The following is a 26,668-nucleotide window of genomic DNA, read 5'->3' on the forward strand; positions in this document are numbered from 1 at the left end:
GCCAAATGCTCGCCCATATAATTCTCAGAGCAGCCCTGTTATCCTGCTGTCCTCCCCATTAAACAGGCAGGTTAAGAAATCTGAAAGCACCCTATTGCTAAGTGGAGAATCAATCTAAAGTTGCCTGATTTCTGAGCCCTGTTCTTTATCACAACCCTGTCTTGCCTGCCACTTTCTGGCAATTCCCCATCATCCCAGTTCTGTTTTAACCTCAATTAGGCCTCTATGATATTAATTCCAATCGACAGGGTAGAATTTTACAAGTGGAAAAAGCCCAGAAGGGCATCTCAAACAGAAAAGACAGCAGCTTAATCATAGGCATCAAACTGAGGGTTGCTCAGGGGAGGGGGAGTGATGGACACTGGGTAGGGTTTGTGTTGTAACCAGCACTGGGTATTATATAAGACTGATGAATCACAGACCTGTAGCCCTGAAACAAATAATACATTATATATAAATTAACGGAATTTAAATAAAATAAAAAGAAAGGACAGCAGCACGGAAAAAGTCAGAGAAGTAGGAAAATCCAACTATTGCACTGCGTTAACACCGGTCCCTCTATACCGGATCTAAGGATTTGTGTGGGGCAACAGGGAGAAACCCTCCAGGAAAGGTGCGGCGAGCGGGAGAGTGATCAGTTACTGGAGTGTGAGGTTAGCATCCCAGATCAAATCTCACGGGATGGTTTGGGATTTGGAGTTTGGAGATTTTTCAGTGTAAGGGAATTTTACGTTATCACAGAAGTAAACCCCTACTGTTTTCCACCACCATGATCACCATCGCCACTTGTTGTGCCAAGCCCTGTCTACAACTATCTACAGAGTTCAGAGTTCAGATACTTGAGGGTCCTGTGGCAGTGAAGCTTGGAGGGATGGACTAAGCCACAACCCAAAGAAAACCTGGCTGGCTCAGAGCCTAGTGCAGTCTTGGAAAACCTGCTGGGCCCCATTGAATATTTGCAGAACTAGCACTTAGTGAGCCTGCGGCTAACGAGCAAGCAGAGTTCCAAAGAGAAGCCCTGTTCTGTAAATGGGGAAACTGAGGCATAGGCATTGAGTTAAGTCAGGCCTTCATTCGGGACAGCTGGACAGGATTCAGGCAGAATCTGGAGACTAGGGAATCACCCGCTAAGGTCGGAGACAGTGCGGGGTGGGGGGGCAGTTCTGAGGCAGAGCTGAAGTAGCCCACAGGAGGTCGGGCGCGGGGCGATGCACGCCGAGGGATTTTCGCCAGCTGTTCAGGGAAAGCGCACCCACCCCGATGCTGAGTCATGGCGACCTGGCGAGGGGTGGGAACTGCGCCTCCAAGGAGCTGCCCGGAGATCCTTGCGCGCAAGCCGCTCACGGGAGAGGCAGTGCGCACGCATCTACATGCAGGCGAGGTGGAATCGGCGCAGGTTGGGGGCGGCGGCCCGCACACGTTTGCGTGTGGGCCGGCACGTACGAGGTGCACGTGTGCGCATGTCCTCGCGCCGGGTGGGAAGCAGGATGCAGGGAGCACTAGCAAACGTCTCCGTCCGCACGTCTCGAATGGACGTGCGCGCGCATGTGCGCAAAGTCCAAGTAGGGTGGTTGTGCGCGTGCGTACGCGAGCAGAAGCGCGAGTGGGATCATCGGCGCCCCCTGCAGGCGGCGAGCTCATCCTGCGTCGCGGCGTTTCGCGTGACAGATCGTCGCTTGGGGATGTCGCCGCAGATTTTCCCTGCGATTCCAATTAGATGCTTGAAAAAAATTCCTTAGGGTTTTCACGAGAATAGAAAACTCCATAATTACTAAAAAGCTGCATAATCCTGCCTGCAGTTCGCAATGTCAATCTCGTTTCACAGTTCTGGTACAAACTCTGGCATCGTGTATTATTCTTCTAGTTTGATGTGAGAGCTAATTCTAAGTCGTTATTATTATTTTTTGGCATTAGAATTTGCTCAATAATTTCCTCATCAACACCTCGTTTGGTCTGGCTCCTCTGAAATTGTTTCATGCTGTTCTGCACTCTGGCCATGTAGCCACGAACAAGACTTCGTTCTAGTGAGAGGGACAAAGGCAGACTCGATTCCAGGGGAGCGCTAAGTGCTATAATGAAAAACAAAGCGAGTAAAGGCTGGGCTTCTACCCAAAAGAGAACAGATGGAGGCAGAAGCAGGGAGCACTGTGGGAGCAGCAGGCAGGTGGGCATTGGGGGAGGGGCACTGAGGTTGGCAGAAGTGTATAGGAAACCCTGAGACCAGAGAGGAAGAGGCAGGAGCCAAGTGAGGACCAGGTTGTTGGTAGCATATATGTAAGAACATGATGGAATCCAAATGTGCTTGTAGATAAACTTACAGAACCTGCCAGTTAAGGAGAGTAAAGGAAATAATTAAGAATGTCTTTTAAGATTTCTGCCAGAGCGGTTGGGTGAATGGATGGTGGTACCTCCTCAGAAGTATGGGAAAGATGGGACTGTGAAGACTGAGTTTTAAAAGCAGAGACTGGATTTTCTTTTCAGCCCTGGCTCCTAGCAAGGGCCTTGCCCCTAGGTGACTTTAGTTGTTGCAAGGAACATGACCTCCTGAAACAATCCTTCCTCCTCACTTAAGCCCATATTCTGAACCCAGTCCCAGTACTTACCACATGCAGCCCTCCCACCACACTCACAGAGGCCTGAGTCCAGCCAGCCTCCCCTTGTGGAATCAGAAGGCCAGCTGTGGGTGATACTTCCAGGAGCCTGCCCCCGGATGTTCCTCAGCATATGTGGCCGGGAGGCAGCCAGTCATGCCTTCCTTGGACATGGCTTTTTGGCACTTGAGGAGCTGGCCATTGGAAAGGTTTATTTCCTCTGTGCCTCCAGATCAGGAAGCAGGTCACAACAGTGGCCACAGGATGCACAAAGGACCATCTCCTCAGAGTGCCACAGCAACACTCCTTTAAGCTGGATGCCCTACTTTGCCAGGGTCCCCCAGGTGACAAAGGAAGGGTCACCAGCCTCCCAAGGACCCTCTTGCAGCTCAGGTGTAACATCTGTTCAGGTTTCCACTCAACCATTGGGCATGTAGCCAGGCCCTGAGACTCCTCTTGTCTCCACCACTGCTGTGAATTGAAGTCAGTGAACAGCACCATGTACTGGTGTTGAAGAGGAACATGCTTGGATAAAAGGCTAGCATTTTAATATGCACTTCTAGTGTATTTTCTAGCACACTCATGCAACACAGCTGTTACTAAGCAGCCTTGTCCTGGGGGGCACTTAGAAGGCTCTGGGTCTTGGTCCCCATGCCCAGCTTCTGGGCATTTCAGCAGAAAGAAGCCTGAGCAGTATTTACACTGGTGGGTTATAGATTAATGCTCATATCCATTTTCCTGAGTTCATGAAAAAAAGTTTCGATCAAATAATGTCTTGCTCTAAGTGAAAAGAAGTTGAAATTCTCCTGTAACACACCCTCCCTTTGTGGTTCTCACCCAAGTTTTCCTTTTGCTGAGCAGGATGATATTATCCAAAGAGACTAGTCCTTGTCCCTGAAAGGTACAGTCTCTTTGCCAGATATGGAGTCCCTGGCAGAGCAGGGGGAGAGCTTATCCCTGGATCCGCTCCTTGGAAAGGCTGGCTGGGCAGTTCATAGTGCCCAGGGTTGGTGGAAGGGGGGTGTTGACAGGCCACAATCCAAGGAGAGAACCTGCATCCTTCCAGGTGGTCTCCTTCACCATAACATTGGCTCTGTCCCTACAGAAGCCTCTTCCAGCAACTGGCCTTAGGGAAGCCAAATAGAGAGGTGTAGTAGGTCATCTGCTTCCTGCTCACCCACGCCAGCTCATCTTAATATTCCCGGTGGTCTTTCCTCTCTCAAGGTCTCAGAACCAGGGGCCCGGCTGACCTAAAAAGCAATGCGGGTGTCCCTTTTCAAAGTCATGAACCAGGCAGGGCTTCTCATGTGTCTGCTGCAGTTCATTTCAAACAGAGATACAAAGTATTATTAAATGTATATTTTTAATAAAGCCAATAGTTATTTTACTTATAGGAGCTTTAAAAGTAAGATACAAAATGTAGAGTTCCAGTTTGGAAGCGTTGTAACTATTCACACGATGTCCTGCTGATGCCCGAGCAAGGAAGTCACGCCCGGCCATGCAAAGGACACACACACTCACACACGCACACACATGCGCTTTGGCAAGACCCCTCTGCCGAGCGCAGCACCTGGAATTACCAGTGTTCAGAGCAAGGCGGTGCCGAGAACACAGCACCTACAAGGAGACCACACAAACAGCTTCACACAGTCTCACAGCCCACGGATATGCGATTACAAAACGTCCCGCTTAATCGAGAAAAACAGACCAGAGAGTGACAATGTAGCAGTGTCAAGGTCACCTGCACTGGGGCGTCAAGGGCTGACCTCTGTCCCGGGTGAGGTCTTTGGGGAGGCACTATTAAAACAAGAGTACTTCAGTATAATTGAACTTGAAAATACAAGGTACTGTGGACACCTTACAGAAGGAAAACAGAAAACTACCTTACAAGGAAAACAGCCACAAACACGCTCAGACAGATACACACTGGGACAGCGAACAGAGACAAGAGCCACGCAGGGTTGGTGCAAAGCACGTGCCTGGAGAAGTCTATGTACAAAATAGTTCTCTGTAAACATGGTGAGGTGAATGTTCGGAAGCCACGGTGAAAAGGATCAGAAGTACAGGCAGCAACGGCATCCCCACACAGCACAAAAGACGACACCCGAGGCCTGCAAACAGCCTGGCAACACAGTACTAAAAATTCAGATGGCTGGGCTCAGACACCCCAGGGGGCCTCTATCATTAGTGTGTATACATACATATACATATATATTTTTTCTTTTTGGTATTTTTAAATATAAATTTACTTATATCCGTAGAAAAATGAGAACATAAATGTGTTATTACAATCTCTGCTGGAAAAGCTTATATGGAGTTAGAAAGAATAAACCATTTATTAGTAGTTAACATATATATTAAAATGGTTTAATGATTTAAGAAAATATAAAAAAAAATATTAATACTGTCCAACTTTCATACCAGAAAATATTATGGATTTTTCTCAATTAGACTTTTTCAAAGATGAAATATGAAAAATTTAAATAAGTTTTATATAAAGAACTTCTGTAACCTCAATTAATATACAGCGGGATATGTCTACTCTGTAGAGATATATGTATCATTATTTCTCAATTTAAGCACCATTCAATTCTTCTGGATCCATTCTGGCTGGAAAATATCCCTAAATCCACAGGATGTTACCTCTTTAATGGCACATGTCAACTGAAAATGAGGTGGTTTTTTGTTCTTGTGTTTTTTTTTTTTTAAAGAAAAGACTTTAAATTAATTCCTATCTACATCTTAATCGGTTTGTCTTGAGCCAGCTCACAAATGTTACTGCAAGTTCAAGTGCAGGTGTCTTTGTGCAGCCTCTTGACCACACCCCCAAGTTTGGAGACTGTGTCAAAGCCTCTGGCCACGTGTGGATCTGAGGGCAGCAGGTGCAACGTCATCCCGCTCATGGACAGCAGCCAGCTGGCTCATCTCCATGCACCATCAGGAATATGCCTCTCAAACGATCCTGGTTTTGTACATCCAGTCAGAACTGCACCCCTGGGGTGCTGCTTGGGGTGGCGAGGGGCTGGCTGCCCACCCACAGAAAAAACAGGTGATTGCTTCCAATCACAAGTATTCTATACTCTGCCCGTTTTGTGTAAGCTTAAATAAAGATAGTGTTGAACAAACATCCAGCCTCTATATTTGTTATCTTAAAATATTCAATGCGTTTTAGGCAGGAGATGTTTTAACTAAAAACCTATATGAAAAATAGCTATAAAATACAGTGATTGATGTGGTCATCACTCAACGTGTTAAGGAGGAGGAGGGGGAGGGTTTCAGAAGAATGGTCAGTTTTGCTCTCAGCCTTCAGGCCTGAGGCCTTCCCAACACACACAGTGGGACTACAAACTTGAGAGCTCTGTTTCTCAAAGTGTGGCCTATGGCCCACCTGCATCAGAATTACTGGGGGAGCTTATAGCTCAAAGATCCCCCAGCATCTCCCTGAGGGTCAGAAAGCTGTTTCCAGCTAGCCCTCCAGGGCTCTGATGCCTCCAAAGTTTGAGAAGCCAGGCCTTAAAGGCTTGGAGCTGCCAACTACCCACATCCCCAGGGATCCCTGCCTGGGACAGGGGTGCACTGGTCCTCTGGGGGGGCTGGTGCCAGCTAGTCAGCCCTGGGGTGGGGAAGCTGGCTCCAACAGCTCTGGGCAAGGCAGGCAGGCTGCCCCTGGGTCAGTACTGGGGCAAGTAGGCCGGCCGGCGCTCAGCCTTCCCGGGGAAGGCCTTGAAGCCCTTGGGTGTTGCCTTGTGTGCTGGTGGGGGTGGGGGCTGCGGTGGGGGCTGCACATAGGTAAATGAGGTGGCGCTGCAGTCGCTGGTCGCGGCCCACACTGGAGACTGCAGCATCTGCATGGTGTCGTTCCACTGGCTGCCGGGGCTGGCAACTGCGTAGAGTGGGGCGCTTGGGCTGGGCAGTGTGCTGGGCAGCGGGGCCGGGTGCTGCCAGGGCGCTTTGGGGGGCCACGTTTTGGTTTTGTTATCCTGAGAGACAGAAGAGGGTTCTTAGTGGCATTTCTGGCAATTGGTCATCTTTTCCCACCTCCCCAGGTCTCTGGTCCTTATCCCCACCTGGGAGACAGGGAGGGAGCCCTTCACCCTCCCCACAGCCCTGGAGCAGCACCGTCCAGCTGAACTTGCAGTGACAGAAATGTTCTGTGCCTGTGCTGTTCAATGCAGTAGACACTCCCCGCATGTGGCCAGTGCTACTAAGAAACTCAATGTGTATTTATATTGGATCCATTCCAATTTAAATAGCCAAATGTGGCTACTGGCTATCCCAGTGGACAGCACAATCCTAGGGGCTCCTCTACATCTGGCTCTGAGTCAGGTGAGATGGTTAATCATGGGGAAAAAAGTTGTTCACCACAAAGAACCCGTCTTTGAAGCCCTCTTGAAACTTAAGCTTTGGAACCTCGCTCACGGTTTGTACCCCCACACAGCTGGCCCTCTGTGGCCAGAGCAGGGCCCATGGTACCTGGTTCACGTCCTCCACTGTGGTAAGAAGAGGCGGTGAGGGGAGCGTGCTGGTCTCCTGCTCTCCACTGCTGTGTTTCCTGAAAGAACCAAGAGCTCAGTGCAGTGGGTGCCTGGCTTGCTGCCCTGCTGACCTTGACACACTGGCCACCTGGTTCTGGGCGCTGGTTCTAGGTGGGGAGAACCTGGGTCCACTGCACGCAGGAGATCGGGTGGTGGGCAATGAATGGAGCACTCCCAGGAGGCCTCTGGGCTTGGGGTGGGGGGCTGGCTCTCCCAGGCTTTGAGTCTGCTGGCTCTGGCTTTTGTTAATGCAGTCAATGGATACTGACTATTTACCATGCCCTGGGGAAGTGGGACTTAAAAGACTGTTAGTTTTAACTACGAACATGAAAAATTTCGGTTATAATGTTGAATAAAAAAGGGAGGATGGAGCAAGTTCCAAGCCAAGTAAATCAGTCTTCCGTGCTCCCACCTGCAGACAGTAGTCTCTACAGAGGCCATGCTCCTGGTGGCTTCCTCGCCATTTTATCGGCCTCTCTGATTTCCCTTGTCTAACACAGACATCTTAAATGCTACCCCTGGCTCAGCCCTGCTCCTCCGGTCTCCGCTCCTTGGCACATCCTTTCACACAGATGCTCCAGCCAAAACCTCACATACCATCCCTGATTCTTCTCTCTCACACACACCCAGTCTTACCCAGTTGTTCCCTCATTGTGTTCGGCTGTCTGCTCATCAGAGGCCTCCCTGACTCCTGTATATAAATATATATATATATTTCTTTCTTTTTTTAAGTAGGCTCCATGCCCAGTGTGGAGCCCAATGTAGAGCCTGAACTCATGACTCTTGAGATTAAGAGCTGATATCAAGAGTCTGATGCTTAACCGACTGAGCCACCCTGGCGCCAACCATATTCTTCATCATAGCAACTAACTGAATCTAACATGTTTGATTTTTTTTCTTTCTTTTTTCCTTTTCCCTTCCCTTCTTTTTTATTTTTAATTTTTGATAGTCACGATGCCCAAGGAGGGGCTTGAGCTCATGACCCTGACACCAGGAGTCTCATGCTCTACCAAATGAGCCAGTCAAGCACCCCTACTTTCAAAAACTTCTTAGACCTGAATATACTCTATTATGTTTTCTTTTCAACTTTGATAAAGAAACTAAGGAACAGAGGGGGCCAGGTCCTTGTTTGGAGTTGCAAAGCCTATTGGTGAGTCCTGATTAGAACCTAGTCATCCTGGTCCTGCTCCTCCACAGAAAGGGCTGCCTCTTGTAAGGATCAAACCAGTGTCCAGACCCATCTCTAGAACCCTCCCTTTCCTCCTACTGATTTTTCCGGCTCCTACTTGCATGAAACTCTTCTGCCAGTGAAGTCTCAACCCAATGTTAAGTCACCTGGGCTACAAGCAAGCCCACGGGGAGCCTGGGCTACAGCAAGGCCGTGCTAACAGAGGCCCGCTGCCTCTCCCACACCAGGCTAACCGGGAGCCATGGTGTTCCTGAGCTTTCCAGAGGAATGAGCTGGGGAACACATTCATGTGCCCCTCTACCCTTTGCTTTTAAAAATCTCTTCAGGGCACCTGGGTGGCTCAGTGGGTTAAACCTCTGCCTTCGGCTCAGGTCATGATCTCAGGGTCCTGGGATCGAGCCCCGCATCAGGCTCTCTGCTCAGCGGGGAGCCTCCTTCCCTCTCTCGCTCTCTGCCTGCCTCTCTGCCTTCTTGTGATCTCTCTCTCTGTCAAATAAATAAAATCTTAAAAAAAAAACAAAATCTCTTCATACCTTCTCTGCTTGACAGCAGCCACGAGGTCAGGCCCTGAAAACATGGAGAACAAACTGTCCCCGTTGGCGGAGGATGTCTCATCACTTGAGCTGGCGGAGTCCCCCTGAGCACCAGACCAGCCGCTGTGCAGGCCGTCCCTGAAAGCCAGAGAGAGAAGCTGGTCCTGGGCCTCCTACTGCCAGCCTGGACACCAGCTGGACATGCCCGAGGCTTTCCCCACTATCCCGCACTCATCTAACAACCAGATCTCGGTCTCTTGTCTTCCAAAAACCCGAGCTTTCCTTCCTGTCCCTTATTTCAAAAGTAACATGTACTCTTCGCTGCCCCGTATTCTTCTTGGAAGCCTTTAGTTTGCGTGTGAAATTCATGTTAGAACAAAAAGCTGAAATGGTCTTTAGCTGTCCAGATTTATTAACTGGGTGGCAGTAAGAGACATGAAAATCCACAGTTCTCTGGATACAACTGGTATCTGAACCATACACATTTGCTTTTTGGAGTTTACAAGATTAGCATTCCATGAATCGCCTGGGGTTCACAGCCATGCCCATTTCAGCACAGAGACTGTGTTAAACATTCAGTGACCTCACAACACCATCAGGTAAGTTCCTGATTCCGGGCAGAAGAGTACGTGCCGAAAATCATCAATTTCTACCAATGGTGTGTTCACAGGGGCATATCATGGCACTCGGCATCTTTGGGTCTGTCACAAAACTCTGACCACCTGAAGATCTGACCAGATGGGCTTGGAATCATCGATTTGTCTGATAAGAGTGCAGAGGGCCCCTGGGGATCCTCAGGGCCCAAACTCAGCTTCCCTCCACCCCCCAGCACTCACCCTTCTGTGAAGAACTCTGGGAAAGGCCAGGTCCGATGGGCATCATCCATGGGGGGCCAGTGGCCCCGGGGGTGGCCTGGGCGGCGGCCGTGTTGCACTTGCCGCTTCTGCTGCATTGCCTGGCTCACTCCTGCCACATAGCGAGCAAACTCGGGGTCCGAACCCACTGTGTTAAGACAAAGGGGGAGAGAGGGGTTGGGGACACACTGGCCTCTTGTTTCCTTCCCTGCTGCCTGAGTACATGCCAGTCACACACACAGTAAAAAGTGGGGAGGTGCTGCCAGGCTGGTGGCCCTAAGAGCTGTAGGACTGGGGCTTTCAGCCCGACATCTGACCTGGGGGACGGGGTGTGCACAGGGACTGTCAAGAAGGGTTAGGCCTAGGACAGAGGCAAGCTAAGTGGGACCGACAGAGAACAAAAAAGGATCCATGGTTAAAGTTTAAAGACAAATACCAGATACTTAACAATGTTCTCATGTCTGGTGCTACCTATATAACAACTTAGAAAATCATATAATTGGGGCGCCTGGGTGGCCCAGTGGGTTAAAGTCTCTGCCTTCAGTTCAGGTCATGATGCCAGGGTCCTTGGATCGAGCCCCACATTGGGCTCTCTGCTCAGTGGGGAGCCTGCTTCCTCCTCTCTTTCTGCCTGCCTCTCTGCCTACTTGTGATCTCTGTCAAATAAATAAATAAAATCTTAAAAAAAAAAAAGAAAATCATATGATTGATGTCTTTAAGTGAACTGATAACCTTCAAGTTGTCAAAGCATCAGTGTCATTGCCACTTGGCCCAATCTGAATCCAGGATTTTCCTGGATACTGGATGGCAGATCTACTCTGTGTGAAGACAGTGAGTAATGAATGAGATGAAATATCAGAATTTCAGAGGTATTAAGATGGGCCTGGGTGACTAGGTATTAAGAGGGGTGCCTGGGTGACTCAGTTGGTTAAGTGTTTGCCTTTGGCTCAAAGGGTCTTGGAATTGAGCCCCATATTGGGCTCCCTGCTTAGTGGGGAATCCCCTTCTCCCTCTCCCACTCCCCCTGCTTGTGTTCCCTCTTTCTTCCTCTCTGTGTCAAACAAATAAATAAAATGTTAAAAAAAAAAAAAAAAAAAAAAAAAAAAGAGGTGACTCGAAACATACTGGCCAGAGTTGAGTAAGGATGGGCAGGACAGTACAAGTGGGAGGAAAAAACAGCATAGAGGACACTGAGAGGAAAAGTCAAACAAGAAGATACGGCGGGGGATGGGGGACGCATGAGGGGGCGCCTGGGTGGCTCAGTTGGTTAGGCGTCTGCCTTCAGCTCAGGTCATGATCCTGGGGTCCTGGGATGGAGCCCTGTGTCCGGCTCCCTGCTCAGCAGGAGGCCTGCTTCTCCCTCTCCTCCCTGCTCATGCTCTCTCTGGCTATCTCTATCTCTCTCTCCCAAATAAATAAATAAAATCTTAAAAAAAAAAAAAAAGATATGGCAGGAAGGTATCTATGGTTCACAAGCTGAACATGACTCAGCAGTGTATACTTAAAGCTTCACGCTGGGGAAGATACTAGGGCAAAATCTCATTCTTAGCTCATCCTCAGGGCACGCCATAGGACTGCTGGTAAGACTGCATGCACTGCATAAAGATGCCCACAACAAGGGAGGGGAGGGGCTGGGCTGAAATCAAAGCTCCCTTTGCAGTGAGTCAAGCTATGCTTCCAGGGGGTAAGTGTGCCCTGTCAAGAAGGGGCATTCTGCGAGGAACTGGTTTTGCCCAAGATGGGGCCTTCTGTAATTTCATCTATCCAGAGGAATGCCCTTCCTTTATTTGGGGAAAGGGCGATGCAGATCTTATGCCCTCAGGGCAGGGTCTGCAGGAAGGTCCATCAAGGACCTGCAGATTAAAAAGGACAGGCAGCAGATGAAGCTAATAGCATTTGTAGCTTAAAGACATAGAGGCCATCCAGGACTCAACAAAGATCAAAAATGGTAAAATTCTGCCAAAGAGAGTTTATACTCTGGACTTAATTACATGACTATTAAAAGATGTACAGACCGTCTAAGAGCAGTTGAAAAAAATGCCCTCTATGGCACTGCGCCCACCCCAGTCAGTGGCAGCCAGGTGGGGCCTGCTTTTCTGGAGCGGGGTGGAACCATGGACCCTTCCTGTGCCCCAGGGTCCAAGGTTGCCCACATCTACCAGAGAACAAGAAAGCGTGAGCAGCAGTATGAGGGATTTTTAGACAACCTAAGGAAACATTTCTTTCCATTAGTAGCTAATGCTGGGCTGTTTGAGCATGGAATTCCTCTTTTGCTGGTTATTTATATAAATATTTGCTATAGTTATTTATATATTTTACAGTATTCTCCTTAAACAGAATATATTTTCCACCTGTATACCTTCTGCTACGTTAAAGAGTAATGCATTTCTATGTATTTATCTTGTAACAACCCACCTTATCAGATTTCACTAATTCCTTTTTTTAAATTAAGGAGTCTTGTTGGGCTCCCCCCCCCCCCCCGGCCCCCGCCTCCAATTCTGTTGCCAGGAAAGAGATGTGCTTTCAGTGTATCTTTTTTCTAAAGCTTATTACACATGTCTGCCTGTATTTGCTAGAAAGTCCAAGACAAAGTTACACCTACTGGCAGTAACAGTTGCTACTCTATCTGGGTCTTGATTTAAACTGGAATGATTCTGTTTCACTATACAGAGTAATTCTTGCTCCTGGCTTTCGGCAGTCTTTTTAATATTTAATAAATTTCTTTCTTACTTTCTTTCTTTTTTAAAAGAAATTTCCTTCTATTCCTGTCTTCCTTAGAGGTTTTCCTTTCTTCTTTTTTGTTTTGTTTTGTCTTTTTTTTTTTTTTAAAGATTTTATTTATTTGACAGAGAGAAATCACAAGTAGATGGAGAGGCAGGCAGAGAGAGAGAGAGGAGGAAGCAGGCTCCCTGCTGAGCAGAGAGCCCGATGCGGTACTCGATCCCAGGACCCTGAGATCGTGACCTGAGCCAAAGGCAGCGGCTTTACCCACTGAGCCACCCAGGCGCCCCATTGTCTTTTTTTTTTTTTTTTTAAGATTTTACTTATTTATTTGACAGACAGAGATCACAAGTAGGCAGAGAGGCAGGCAGAGAGAGAGGAAGGGAAGCAGGCTCCCTGCTGAGCAGAGAGCCCAACTTGGGGCTTGATCCCAGGACCCTGAGATCATGACCTGAGCTGAAGGCAGAGGCTTTACCCACTGAGCCACCCAGGGGCCCCCGGTTTTTTTTTTTTTTTTAATCACTGGTGGCTTTTATCAAATGTCTTTATAACTTCTATTGTTGTGTGACCTCTCATGCAGTGGGATGACACTAGGGGTTACTGAGCAGCAGCAGAGTCCTTCCACTGTCCCACCTGTCTACGCTGGCGGTAGTAACAGAGAACTGCCTTCCCATCATGGCTCTGTCATCCCGCCTCTATTCACACTCATAAAGAGAGGACTACAGTTTGCTTTTAAATAACCCATATGAAGTTTTTATGGGAAAATCACGTTGGCTTCATAATTACTGTTCCAATTTCTTCTACTGAAACAGATCTAGGCAGGTTTTCCACTTCTTGGCACAATTTCGGTGCTGTGTATTTTATTAGGAAAGAAGTCATTTTTCCATTCAGTTTTCAAATATGTTGTCATTGAGTCGTACGTACGTAGTAACGTCTTAAACTTCTTTTAATCTCTCCTATTTCTGAAATGAAATCTTTCTCTTTCTTTTTTTAAGATTTTATTTATTTGTTTACTTTTAAAATTTATTTGTCAGAGGGAGAGAGAGGGCAAAAGCAGGGGAAGCAGCAGGCAGAGGCAGAGGGAAAATCAGGCTCCCGGCTGAGCAAGGAGCTCAATGCAGGACTTGATCTAGGACACCAGGATTATGACCAGAGCCAAAGGCAGAGGCTTAACAACTGAGCCATGTAGGCGCCCTTCCTTTCTCTTTCCTAATCTTGTTTCTCTTTGCTCTCATCTTACTGAGACTTATAATAAATTGGCTTATCTATTCTGTTGGCCTTCAAGAGACCTTTTTAGATTTTATTTATAATTTCTACTATATTTTTCTTCTAAATTCAATTAATCTTGGCTTTTCTCCTTAATTACTTCCTCCTCCTAGTTTATTTTTTTCTATTTCTAGGTTCTTTCTCTAATTTTGTGAGGTAACTCTGGTGGTATTTTCACACTACTGAGGCCAGGAGAAGCCATATTCTCTGAAGGCAGGAGGATGCTCTACCACCTTTTATAGGTCCTAGCGTTTAAGCATAGACCAGGTTATGTAATCAGGGAAAGAGCAGCTCACAAAGGGCCTGATGTCTTGGCTCCCACGAATAGGAGGGCCCAGACAGAAGCCCACTTTAACTTTGGGATGTGGAGTCATTCAAGGAACTTCTCTTGGCCTTGCACAGAGAGAAAACTAGTAGTCCTGACCTTCCTAGTCTCATTCTCACCGTGGCTGTCTACCTTTGCTGGATGTGTCCCATACTTGCCATCCAACAGCAAGAAAAGGTCTTTAAAGGGAAATTAGCAATTCACTTGCCCCTACAAGTAAGGCTGTATCAGATGGGCCCTATGAAGTCCCAGTGATTACATTTCTGTGAAAACCCCAAAGTCGGCACAGGGTGGGGGGTGGTCCACATACCTGCAGGATCAAAGGGCAGAATCTCTCCCAACATCCCAAAGACGCCATCACTTTGGTCACGGTTTGGCCAGGTGTTATTTCTAGGTCCCTGCGGCTTCTGCCCCAAAACCTCCGACATCACATTATCCATATAGCTGCTCACCAGACCCAAGCTGTACAAGTCAGAACTGAGATCAGATATGCCAGGCCACTGGCCGAGAGGAGACAGACCTGCTCCGACTGGCTGGGCGGGCTGCTGGGCTGAGCCATGCACCCATTTCCCAGGGGCCCGAGGCTGGGGAGGGGGCTGCTGAGGTCCAATGGGCTGGAGCAGGTGTTGGTAGTACTGGACCTGGGGTTGTTGCTGCTTTGGGGATGGCTGCTGAGGTGCCAGGCCGGGCTGGGGGGTCAGAGGGGCGTGGGCTCCAGCCTGGGGTGGCCGTGGTGGAGGGGGCACTGGTAGTGGTGGCTGCTGTGGCGGCATGGCTCCTGCCTTCTGTTCAGTCACCATGGCTGTGGCAGCAGAATTACGCCTTGTCACCAATGGGGAGCCCTGATGTGACTGGCCCATGTTAAAGCCCGAGAGAAAATCGATCACCTCCTGCATTTCCTGATCGGTTGGTAAGTTCATGCCCTTCTCGTCCTTGCCATCATCCCCTGGCAGGAAGTTGTCACGTCTCTCCAGGAGAAAACCATTGGCCATCTGATTACTGGAATTCTGCGCTGACTGTGAAGGGTCTGTAGTCCTAGGGAAATTACCAATGTTCAAAATGCTTTGTAATCTTGAATCAATATTGCTGGGCATTTTGGCCTTCTCTTCCGAACACCCAGCTATGAAGAGGTTTTTGGAAGGGGTATTTGGGATGGAATAATTTGTACTGCTGCTAGAGCTGGTGCATGAAGCTTTCTTGGTGAACCGGGATGTCAGCTTGGAGAACGTCTTCTGCAGGCCGCCTGAGGATTTGTTCCCATTCCCAGAAGGCAGGTCAGCCTGATTCCCAAAATCGCAAATCTCCCTTTGAAGCTGGATCTGTATGCAGGGTAAAGCTTGTTCCCTATTTCAACAGAAACATATTAAAAATTAAAAAAAGACAAAATACAAAATGGATCTCTTTGCATCTAAAAAAGACTTAAAGGACAAAAACAGTCTCTCTAGTGTCCTGGTGTCATGTTCATCTATTTTATAGAGAAATAAAATGAAACCCCAGACTTTTAAGTGTTCATAAGACTGATCCAGCAGAGGGACGTGGGTAGAGGAGGGCAGTGGGCAGAACTCAGTGACACCAAGCAGCACTGTTGTCTTGGCAAAGACAGTGCCAAGAACAGACGCCGGTTACTTCAGTGTTTTCCGAGAACTTTCCTAGTACTGAAAGAGAGCCCCAGAGATGGAAAGGGTGTGGGGCTGAGGCAGGCGACGGCTGCTGTGACCTGGGACAAACCACTGCAGTGTTCCGGGCCTTGGCACTTATGAGTTCGGAAAGGGATGTTCACTTGTGAGTTTGGCTGTATGTTCAAGGTCCCTACCATTCTGAAGTTCATAATTCCCCAGAGATGATCTTGTGATTGTCAGCTGCTTTGAGATAGAAATAAATTTCATGTAGGATATTAAGTAAATTTTCTACATGTTTCTCTGGTCTTCGTTCATGAGGAGAGTATGAGTTGGGCTAAAATCTTTTTGATGGACTTATTACTCTCAAATGGTAAAACCAATGAAGGCAAACATGCTAAGTAACTGAGGAATCTGGATAAAGGGCAGAGAGCAATGCTTGGTATGAATGCAACTTACCAGTAAGTTCAAAATGATTCCAAATTTAAGTGACCAAAAAGTTCTCTTTCTTGCCTTACTTCCTCACAAAGGATCAGCAATGTGAGCGTGCAGGAGACTGTACACGGGCACACTGTCCCTGACTATGGGTCCAAATGTGAGCTACTTCAGGTGATCAGCAGGGACACCCACCTCCCTGCCCTCCAGCGGCTGAGGTCCAGCACGGCTGTGTAGAGCACGTCCACCAGCCCCAGGGTCTTCTCAGGATCGAGGCTTCTCTGCAGCAGGGACATGGTAGCAGGGTCTTCCTTCAGGCACCTAGGCAGGAGGCAGGCCATGTCAGTCTGGGTGGCACTGCTCTGAGAAAGGGTCCCAAATAGGCTTTGTACAAAAGGCTACAATGTTTACATGCTTTTGGCACCAAATGAAAATCCAGTAATTAAAGACCAGTTAAGAGAATGACAAGGCTAACACTGGAACTTTCTGCTGCGAACGGGAAGAGAAAGCCACAAGGGCTGCGATTACCCTAGATTTCTAATTCTCTTGAGTCTGTTTGGTAGGAAGAGAAGGGTTCAGTGGAGGTGCTATGTTCTGGGGGCCCTAATGCCCTCTTACTGTCCACACTGGCTCCACCCTTGACTTTCTGTTCTACTGTGTTCAGATTGTGGGATCTGACACCCTTTCCAAAACATCCTCGTCCCCAAGAAACTAAAGGTCAAAGGAGGGACAAACCTGGACTCGCTGCAAACTTCAGGTAAGCAGCAAACATGGCCTTCCCCCATGAGTGAATGTTTTCCCTTTCCAAGCTGACCACTTCAGCCCGTATCCCCTCTCCTCCGAGCTTGGCCATCCCTGCTGCTTCTCCCCTTCTTTCCCATCACAACCCTCATGTCACCAAGAGGAGATCTGGTCCCTCTCCTTACCACTAATCCACCCCCTCGAGTGCCCATGCCTACACTACCAGCCTGCCCCTCTGGTCATGGTCAGGGTGGAAGATAAGGCCTGCTCTGCCACCCGCTGACTCTCTAGCTGAGCACTGCATGCTCTGTACCCTCCTGCTTTCCTGAGGACCCCTGCTCACCTAATCCCCCTGCCTCATGACATTCACCTGGGCCAACAAACTGGCCTCACAGACCAGCTTCTTTCTCTCAGCCCCACATTCCCCTCCAGATACTGCTAAGTTCCCTACTCCCCCTTTTAGCAAAACACTTTGTCTCCTCCTTTTCCTGACCTCCTAGTCTCACCTCACCCCACTCCTGCTGGGCTTTGGTCCCCATAACTCCACTAGAATAGCTTTTATCAAACACCTTTGATCTCACCAGTGTCAGAGGTCAATTACCGGTCTCCATCTTACTCAATCTCAGCAACTTGTGCAATGCTTCTTTCCTCCCGCAGCACTATCATCTGTAGCTCGGTGACCCCAGACTTGCTCAACTTTCCTCCCACCTGGCTGGCAAGCTCCTTCCTGGTCTCCTCTGCTGACTCCTCCTGCTCTGCTTCCCCGACCTCGGTATGGTCGTGTGTCCTAGGCTTTGTTCTTTCTCCCCACAATGCTGCATCTTGTCCTGCAGCTGCACAGACTATCTTCCACGGAAGACTCAAATTTCCTTCACCAGCCAACCCCCTCCTCCCGAACCCCACTCTCCTGAATCTAACTGCACAATTGACATCTCTTGGGTTCATCTAACAGGCAGCTTGGTCAGCACAAGTGCTTCCTCGCCTCTCCATCAAAAACCACTCTGAAACCTATACACTTCCTCTGTAAGTACACAACACAGCCACCTACCCCAAACTTACACATCATCTCTGGCTACCTGCAACCCATGCCAGTCCACCAGCAAACCAAGCACTTCTCACACCTCTTTTATTACAGCTCTACTCCAAGAAACCACCAGCATCTGCGTCTCAGGACCAACCTCCCAGCTGGTCTCCTCTCCCCTGCTGCTGTCCCTCCCAGCCCACCCTCCACACAGAGGCAGAGTGAACCGGTAGCGCCAATCAGAACACATCACTTCCCTGTTTAAAACCCTTGAGCGGCATCCCGTCAGGACTGAAATAAAATCTAAACAACCCTTGGGGGTTTCTGTGACCTTATTCCTCCTGTCTCTCTGACCACACCTCTCTCCACTGTCACCTCCATTACCTTTGTCCCAGTCACAGGCTTTGGCTTGCTCCCTGAATATGATGGATTTGCCCACATCTCAGGACCTTTGCTTCTGCTGCTTCTGCCCAGCCTTCTCTCCTGAGAGCTGCTTCCCACCATTCAGGTCCACAGTGCCCATTCAGGGTACCTCCACCAAGAGGCCTCTTCTGAGAGGCAGAACCAGGAAGATGTTGTCTGTCTGCTACTAGGCACTCTGGCAGATAAGTGGTAAAGTCGACAGCTTGCAAAGCCATCTAAGAAGGCAGTAGCACTCCCCAGCGTGACTGAGGGCTTGCAAAGAAACAGGTCTCTGAGGATATGAGCCAGCCAGCCTCAGCAACACTGCGAAAGGCAAGCTCTGCCAGTGCCCAACCAGACCCTGACTCCTGGGAGAGAATCTTGGCCAGTGGACCTGGCCAGGGTTCATGTACCCGAGTCTCTCAGCCTGGAATTCCTGATTATTAGGACATCTTTGCTCTGTGCTCCCAAGCCACTCCTGGCTGTGATTTGGCAGGTCACATATGTTTGCCCACTAGGAGAGCATTTGCTGGTCATGCAGAAAGAAGTACTACAGTTGCTGGGGAGAATAATTTTACTTTCTGAAAATCAATAAATCGGCACTTTTATTAATTCATCAGTCCTGAGAGTTGATGGATAGAATCCCCTTACGAGACGAAAACCATTCTTTTGGCAAATCACGTAGACTTGCTTAAAACCCTCTACCTGTTCTTAGAAAATCCAAGTCCCTTGGGGACACTGCAAGTCCTGGCTTCTGTGAGTCTCTCTCTTTATGACCACCCACCACGTCTCCAGCCGTGCCAGTTCACTCCTCAGAAATCCTTTCCCCATCTGCTCTCTCCATGGCCAGCTCCTTTCCAATGTCTTATCTTCAAGGAAGGACCCTTCGTGACTGGCCTCATCCTAAACAGCCTCCCCTCCCCAGCACCACCTCTGTCATTCTCCATCATATGACATTATTCTGCTCCTAGCCCCTCAAACATGTGCTAGGGTTTGAACTGAACTCTTATGATTGCTAGCTGTCCCCTCGCCATCCCTCCCATTACAAAGTCAACTCTGCTAGGGACAGAGAGCCCATCTGTCTTGCTCATACTTAAATTCCCAGAGCCCAGGCAGTGTCTGCCACATAGAAGGTATTTAATAAGTATTTGTTGAAAGAAAGAATGGATGGACTAAAATAAGACAGTTAAAAAATCTAAATAAGGGATAACTTAATTTGGAAAAAAAACATATCTGGCAATGGGACACTCCACTTTATTAAACGCAAAGCATATAATAAATTCTTGACTGCCTTTGTTAACTATTTCATTTTTCCGAAGGTGGAGTAAAGCAATCACTTCTTTTGGCATTCTTCTCAACAAGCACATAGTTTATACCTCGAAAGAAACAAAAATATGTATTTTGAAAGCTTTGTACTTTTACCAAAAGCAACCACCAGAGGGAGCCTCCCCAAGAAATTATAGTCTATAAGGTCTTTCGTGGCGGTTCAATGAATTACAAAGAATGAATTACTCTCAATGAATTAGTCATGATACATGGAGAGTTCTGGAAGTAAACTGCAGTGTTCACCATTTTAGTACTAGTTATTTATATTCACTCAATTATTCAAAAATTCAAACTATTTTCTCTAAAATGAGAATCCTGGTTAAGTTTAGTATTTTTCAGTAAGAACCTGAGTTGGAAAACAAATTAAGAATTCAGGGACACTTGGGGCACCTGGGTGGCTCAGTGGGTTAAGCCTCTGCCTTCAGCTCAGGTCATCTCAGGATCACAGGCTCCACGTTGGACTCTCTGCTCAGCAGGGAGCCTGCTTCCCCCTCTCTCTCTCTGCCTGCCTCTCTGCCTACTTGTGATCTCTCTCTGTTAAATAAATAAAATAAAATCTTAAAAGAAAAAAAAAGAATTCAGGGACACAAAAATCTTACAGAAAAGTGAGCTTTTGGTATGTTGTTTGATAGGAATGGAGAAATCTATATAAATTAACAATATGTCATCTCAAAAATCAAATAAAAAACTCAGTGGGAGAGGAAACTGAAAGAAGGGAGGTTTTGGGACATGAAGTAAACTTCTCACCCTCACCTCATATATCAACAAGTCCTAAGACTTTGGCAGAGTCTATCACTGGACCCTCACATTTCAAGGAGAAACGGTTTAAATAAAACTCCAGTGTGGGGCGCCTGGGTGGCTCAGTAGGTTAAAGCCTCTGCCTTTGGCTCAGGTCATGATCCCGGGGTCCTGGGATCGAGCCCCGCATTGGGGTCTCTGCTCAGTGGGGAGTCTGCTTCCTCCTCTCTCTCTGCCTGCCTCTCTGCCTACTTGCGGTCTCTGCCTGTCAAATAAATAAATAAAATCTTTAAACAAAAACAAAAAAACAAAAAAACAAAACTCCAGTGTATGACCCAGATACCATCTTGGTCCATACAGGAACCAAGCTTGCCATCATGCTTTACTCCCTCTCTTTCTTCCTACCAGAATGTTTCAAAATTTTTCTATATGGTTAAATACTCATTCATGTCATCTTTTTTTTTTTTTAATTTTTCAAAAGATTTTATTTATTTATTTGACACAGAGAGATCACAAGTAGGCAGAGAGGCAGGCAGAGATGGGGGTAGTAGGGGGAAGCAGGCTCCCCGCTGAGCAGAGAGCCCGATGCAGGACTTGATCCCAGGACCCTGAGACCATGACCTGAGCTGAAGGCAGAGGCTTAACCCTCTGAACCACCCAGGCGCCCCTCATATCATAATCTTAATAACAGAAGTCTTCCAACACTTTCAACAGTTCAGTTTTTGCTATTTATTAATAAAGTTATGATGCTGCTCTGTTAGCTGGATCTATGCACATCACAAGGATAAATCCCCAGAGGCAGAACTGTAGAACTCCTGAGGTCAGATTTCTTATTTTAGGCTTCTGATACACTGAACTGCCCTCCAGAAAGGCCGTGTGATTTATCCACCTCCTGTGCCTGTTTTTGCACAGTCTGGCCAAAACCTTTATATTTTTATTTATTTTTTAAAAAAATTATTTATTATTCTAAAACAATTTAACAACATCTGGGCAAAATGACATCATATTGTTTCTTTACTCATCTTATCAGGTGAGGTTACACATTTTCTTCATCTATTTGTTGACAACTGTGCTGTTTACGTTATTTTTTGGCTACCTATTCATGCACCTTGCCCATTTTCTTACTCCTTTGTAGGAGCTTCTGTTTTAATAAACTAAGAAGAGGGGCACCTGGGTGGCTCAGGGGGTTAAAGCCTCTGCTTTCGGCTCAGGTCATGATCACAGGGTCCTGGGATCAAGCCCCGCATCTCCATCTCTGCTCAGCGGGGAGCCTGCTTCCTCCTCTTTCTCTCTCTGCCTGCCTCTCTGACCACTTGTCATCTCTGTCTGTCAAATAAATAAATAAAATCTTTAAAAAAATAAATAATAAAATGAACCAAGAAGAATACTTTATCTATTGTAAATTTATAAATGTAATTAAATAATAAAAAATAAAAATGGCTCAGTCTGTCCCCACACTTCTAATGGCACGAGCTCAAGATCATCAGGGTTGTTACTGGAACAAAGGAGGAGAAGGGATTCTATGTTCTATGCTCAGCTTTAGAGAAATACTGGTGACTTAAGGAAAATGAGGTACTCTGTTCAAAAGCTGTGGACCCGGTAATAAAGAGAAGACAGTTTTGGTCATTATGAACCATGAGTACATAACATTTTACTTATATTATTGGTCAAAAAGACTATTTTTCAGACATCTTGACTTCCTTCTCATGGACCGATAACCACTGCCCGTGTACCCACCCAAGTAGCAAGACCTGACATGCCACCTAACATGGGGCTTGTCCAAAACAAAACAATCTTTTCAAAGATGTGTACACTTCAATCAGAGCCTAGGCTTGTGTTAATAGAAGAGTCAGGTTACCATGTGGACGGGACTTGAACCACAATTCTGGAGCCCTCTAAGCTGATCTGGGGGGCATATGCTTCTTTATTTTCAATCTGTGCTGTGTCAACTACCACCTAAGAAAGAGAAAGAAAAAAACAACAATCAGCTTTCCGAGAGGCAAACGGATCACAAACAAATCTAATACATGAACCTACTGATGTGAGTGACTCTGGCAAGGCGGTCATGCAGAGGCCACTCCAGAGCCTCAGGAAGACAAGCACAAGTAATAAAGATGACTGAAGACAGTTATACTTCAATGAGCAGAAACCAAATTCTGGGTGTAGGATGTACTGAACTTTGTAAGGACTTTCAGTACTTTTTCCAAACCATAAATATGTTAATTAGGAATTATTTTGTTTCCTTTATTTTAGGGTTTTTTTTTTCACTTTATGCACTTGAAAGAAGTAAAACCATCATTAAAAATCTAACCACAGCTTCAGAAAAGTCCATTTATAATGACTGAATACAAGCTAGAAGTGGATGAAGCTTTTTTTTTTTTTTTTTTTTTTTTTAAAGGTTATATTTATTTATTTGACAGAGATCACAAATAGGCAGAGAGGCAGGCAGAGAGAGAGGAGGAAGCAGGCTCCCTGCTGAGCAGAGAGCCCGATGTGGGACTCGATCCCAGGACCCTGAGATCATGACCTGAGCCAAATGCAGCGGCTCAACCCACTGAGCCACCCAGGCGCCCGGATGAAGCTTTTTTTAATGGATCATTTTATTCTCAGCCATCAATAAAAACAGAATTAGTTCAGAAAGGTAAAGATGAGGGGCGCCTGGGTGGCTCAGTGGGTTAAAGCCTCTGCCTTCGGCTCAGGTCATGATCGCAGGGTCCTGGGATCGAGCCCCGCATCGGGCTCTCTGCTCAGTGGGGAGCCTGCTTTCCCCTCTCTCTCCCTGCCTGCCTCTCTGCCTACTTGTGATCTCTCGGTCAAATAAATAAATAAAATCTTTAAAAAAAAATAAAATAAAAAAAAAAGAAAGGTAAAGATGATTCTTCTCTCCCTGCCTGCCTCTCTGCCTACTTGTGATCTCTCTGTCAAATAAATAAATAAAATCTTTAAAAAAATAAAAAATAAAAAAAAAGAAAGGTAAAGATGATTCTTCTTTCACTGATTTCTTCTGTTCTTTTCTTGCCCCTTTTTTTTTTTTTTTAAAGAGAGAGAAAAAGAGAATGCATGAGCAGGGCGTAGGTAATGAGGGGCAGAGAGAAACAGAGAAGCCCAAACAGGCTCCATACCCAGCATGGAGCCTAACGTGGGGCTGTATCTCACAACCCTGACATCATGACTTGAGGCAAAATCAAGAGTCAGAGGCTCAACTGACCGAGCCAACCAGATACCCCAATGATTTCTTCTTATTTGGAATAGAGTCTTTAACATTACACAGATGATGTAGTAGCCTAGGTAGAGATTTTGACAAAATGATGAATATATTTTCAAATAACTAAAAGAATTTAAGAAAATAAGCATAAAGCACTTTAAAAATAAATCTTTTATGGGGCACCTGGCTGGCTTAGTCGGTGGAGCATCTAACTCTTGATCTCAGGGTCATGAGTTCAAGCCCCACATTGAGTATAGAGATTACTTAAAAATAAATAAATAAATCTGCTATATTGCCAAAGTCATGCAAAGCTGCTTATTTTGATTCCAAATTCAGCCTCTAATGGAGCTGATTTCCACTGCTGCAAACAGAATTCCCAGAGCTGATCTGCAATGTCCTTTGGAAAAGACTTCCTGTCCAAGTAATAGCCATTGTTAGACCAGGCAGGTGTTTCCTCTCTCCGCCCATCTGCAGAGCCATAATCTAAAGGTTCTTTGTCAATCGCACACAAAGGTGCCCTGGGAGCAAGGAGTAAGGAACTGGAAGAAGTTTCTGCTCTCGCAATAACATGGGATTTTTTTTTTTTTTTTTTTTTAACCTACAGTGTTTTCCCAGAACAGTCTGTGTCCTTCTGCCTTACTTTACTCACTCCTTTTTGGAGAACTTATGCCATGGTTCAACTAGTTTCAGCTAAAATGACCTCTGGGAGTATGGATCAATTTCCTAGAGGGAGTAGGCTCTGACTTCAGCAGGGGGATCTCCTGCTTACTCCTTATTCCTTCTCTTAGGGGTTCCTGTAGTAAGAACTAGAACCTAAAGGAAGCATAAGTCACCTGGCCCTATCCAAGGCAGCGCACCCCTGAGCTAGGATACCTGAGCCCTCACCCACGTGAAACAAGAGGACAGCATCCTCCCCACGGCTCCATTCATGAATAAAGTAGGAATTAAAGTAAGAAACAGTTCTTTAAACTTTCTTAATCTTGAATTAGTCTGCTTTAACCTCTGGCTAAAATGCTGTATCTTGGGGTGCCTGGGTGGCTCAGTGGGTTAAGCCTCTGCCTTTGGCTCAGGTTATGATCTCAAGGTCCTGGGATGAAGCTCTCAGCTCAGCTGGGAGCCTGCTTCCCCCTCTCTCTGCCTGCTTCTCTGCCTACTTGTGATCTCTGTCCGTCAAATAAATAAATAAGTAAAATCTTTTAAAAAAATAATAAAATGCTGTATCTTTTCAAAAAGTAGCCATTTAATTCTAGAAAGTAGAATTAAGTATGTAAGGTTATATGGGTCTTAGATGCCAAACAAAAAGCTAGATGGTGATTTCAGATGTTGATTTCCTGTTCCGGTCCAACTCTGGCAGAAGTTACCCTTCTCTCCAAAGGTGAAAGGACTAAACTTACTTCATAGCCAAGAACGAGAGAAACAGAGCTGGGATACAAAGTGACTGGTCAGGGGACGACTTACACCATGGCGGTTTCTCAGAGGAGGTGGTATTTGAGCTAACATCAGGAAGCTAAAGAGTAAGTCACATAAAGACTAGAGAGGAGGAGTCTCGGGTAAAAGGAGCAGCCAAGTGCAAACGCCTGAGACAGGAAGAAGCCTGGCACATTTGAGACCCCACTGTCACTCCAGGGTAGGTGAGCCAGGTAAAGAGGCCCTCCCTGTCAGATCATTACGGATGTTGTTTTCTTTAAAATGAGGAAAACCTACAACATCATTTTGGAGCTAGGATCCTGGAAAATACATACCATCAATCTATAAAAGGAATCAAAAGGGCTTTTTAATGCTGCTGTTCCTTTACCTTCTCCACGTGGTCTGTACCCTGCAGGACTGGTGAACTTTCAAAATGATTCAGTATTTACACACCTGTGCCCACACCATGTGCCCCATGCTGGACACACGGCTCCTGGCTCTCTCTCCCCTGCATCCCACACGACCACTCACCAGTCCAGCCTGGCCAAAGAGCAGCTGCACGGCAGTCTTGCAGGCGCCCCGCCATGTGGACGGGCACACCTGGTTCAGTACTTCGGTCACAGGAAGCTCATCCCTGGGTGTGATTCCATTGTAGCAGCCCGCCTCCTTGATCAGCTGTAACATCGTATGCTACGGATTGAGAAGACGAGAGCTCACTGCCCAAGATAAAGCTGTGCAAGATTCTCAAATGTGTCGAAATGAATGGACAGGTACACAGCAGTCCTCCAGAAAAATGCACTTTGTTTCAGTGCACCCCCCATCACATCATTTTCATGTCTCAAGCAATTGTCATCAAATACCCTCAGAGAATATGGATACACGTGCATTAATATGTGCATGTGATTTCTATACTAGCACAAAATACAGCATCATATAGCCATTTGCTGATGCAAATTGGTGAGGCATTTGGAAATTCTGAATCCCTCTAAATAAGGAGACAAAATCATCTGGTAAAAACAAATACCAATGAAAACCTCAACTTTATTTTGGATGACCAAGTGGTCAGGTATGCAGGCTCTGGAAACAGACTGTATAACCTCAAATTCCAGTCTCCTCCTTTCTGGCTGTGTGAGCTCGGCCTTAGTTCCTCTAGCCGTTGAACAGAACAGAGCAGCGCCCACCTCAGGGTGAGCTTTAAACGAGACTGCGCACACGAACCCTTGGTGCCATGCCCAGCACACAGGACGGCCCATGAACAGTCATAGTCACTACAGTAGTATGACAAGACTTCTTATTTAATTTGCAGAAGTCCACTAAAACATCAATCATAAACAGTATTTTATAATGTACTTTCAAAACACTTTATGTTAAACATTTAACCCAACTATGAATAAAACCCAGCAAATGTCTCATTAAGGTAAGTCACCACAGTCTGCTTTTAGACACCAATTTACTAATACCTTCTGCCTTGACTTCAGTTTTGTTTTTTAGTATCTATTTTTTAAAAGCCCCTGAAGAACTGTTTCCACTTTCACACCCAGTTGCTGAAACCCCATGGAAAGCTACCGTCTTAAGTTTCAGGTTGTCGGCAGCCGATTCGTTGAAGGAGACGCCCTTCAGGAAGTGTGATCCTATCTGCACGGGGACAGTGGGAAGCTCACACTGCATGGGCTGGGGAGGGGTCTGCCGCCGCCCTGTCTGCTGTGCTTCAGCCTCGCTGCAGCAGCCCTGTGAGAGGTTTGGAGAGAGGGGAGGAGAGGAGA

At 46.8% G+C, this 26,668-nt stretch overlaps 1 protein-coding gene across 3 annotated transcripts in view; it reads right to left on the reverse strand.

Annotated features, from left to right (window-relative positions):
- Positions 1-1,714: 1,714 nt before the first annotated feature.
- Positions 1,715-26,668, reverse strand: part of KIAA0355 (KIAA0355 ortholog) — an 83,373-nt gene continuing 58,419 nt past the window's right edge. For all 3 annotated transcript variants that reach the window (XM_032323264.1, XM_032323265.1, XM_032323266.1), the window contains exons 6-14: positions 26,472-26,633; positions 25,437-25,595; positions 22,152-22,249; positions 16,261-16,386; positions 14,325-15,358; positions 9,685-9,850; positions 8,849-8,986; positions 7,065-7,143; positions 1,715-6,571 (exon numbers count right to left, since the gene is read on the reverse strand). In XM_032323264.1, coding sequence (XP_032179155.1) covers positions 6,263-6,571; positions 7,065-7,143; positions 8,849-8,986; positions 9,685-9,850; positions 14,325-15,358; positions 16,261-16,386; positions 22,152-22,249; positions 25,437-25,595; positions 26,472-26,633 — 2,271 coding nt within the window. In that variant the 3' untranslated portion in view covers positions 1,715-6,262. The remainder of the gene's footprint in view (positions 6,572-7,064; positions 7,144-8,848; positions 8,987-9,684; positions 9,851-14,324; positions 15,359-16,260; positions 16,387-22,151; positions 22,250-25,436; positions 25,596-26,471; positions 26,634-26,668) is intronic.

Source organism: Mustela erminea, chromosome 19 (assembly GCF_009829155.1).
Source record: "Mustela erminea isolate mMusErm1 chromosome 19, mMusErm1.Pri, whole genome shotgun sequence".
NCBI lineage: Eukaryota > Metazoa > Chordata > Mammalia > Carnivora > Mustelidae > Mustela > Mustela erminea.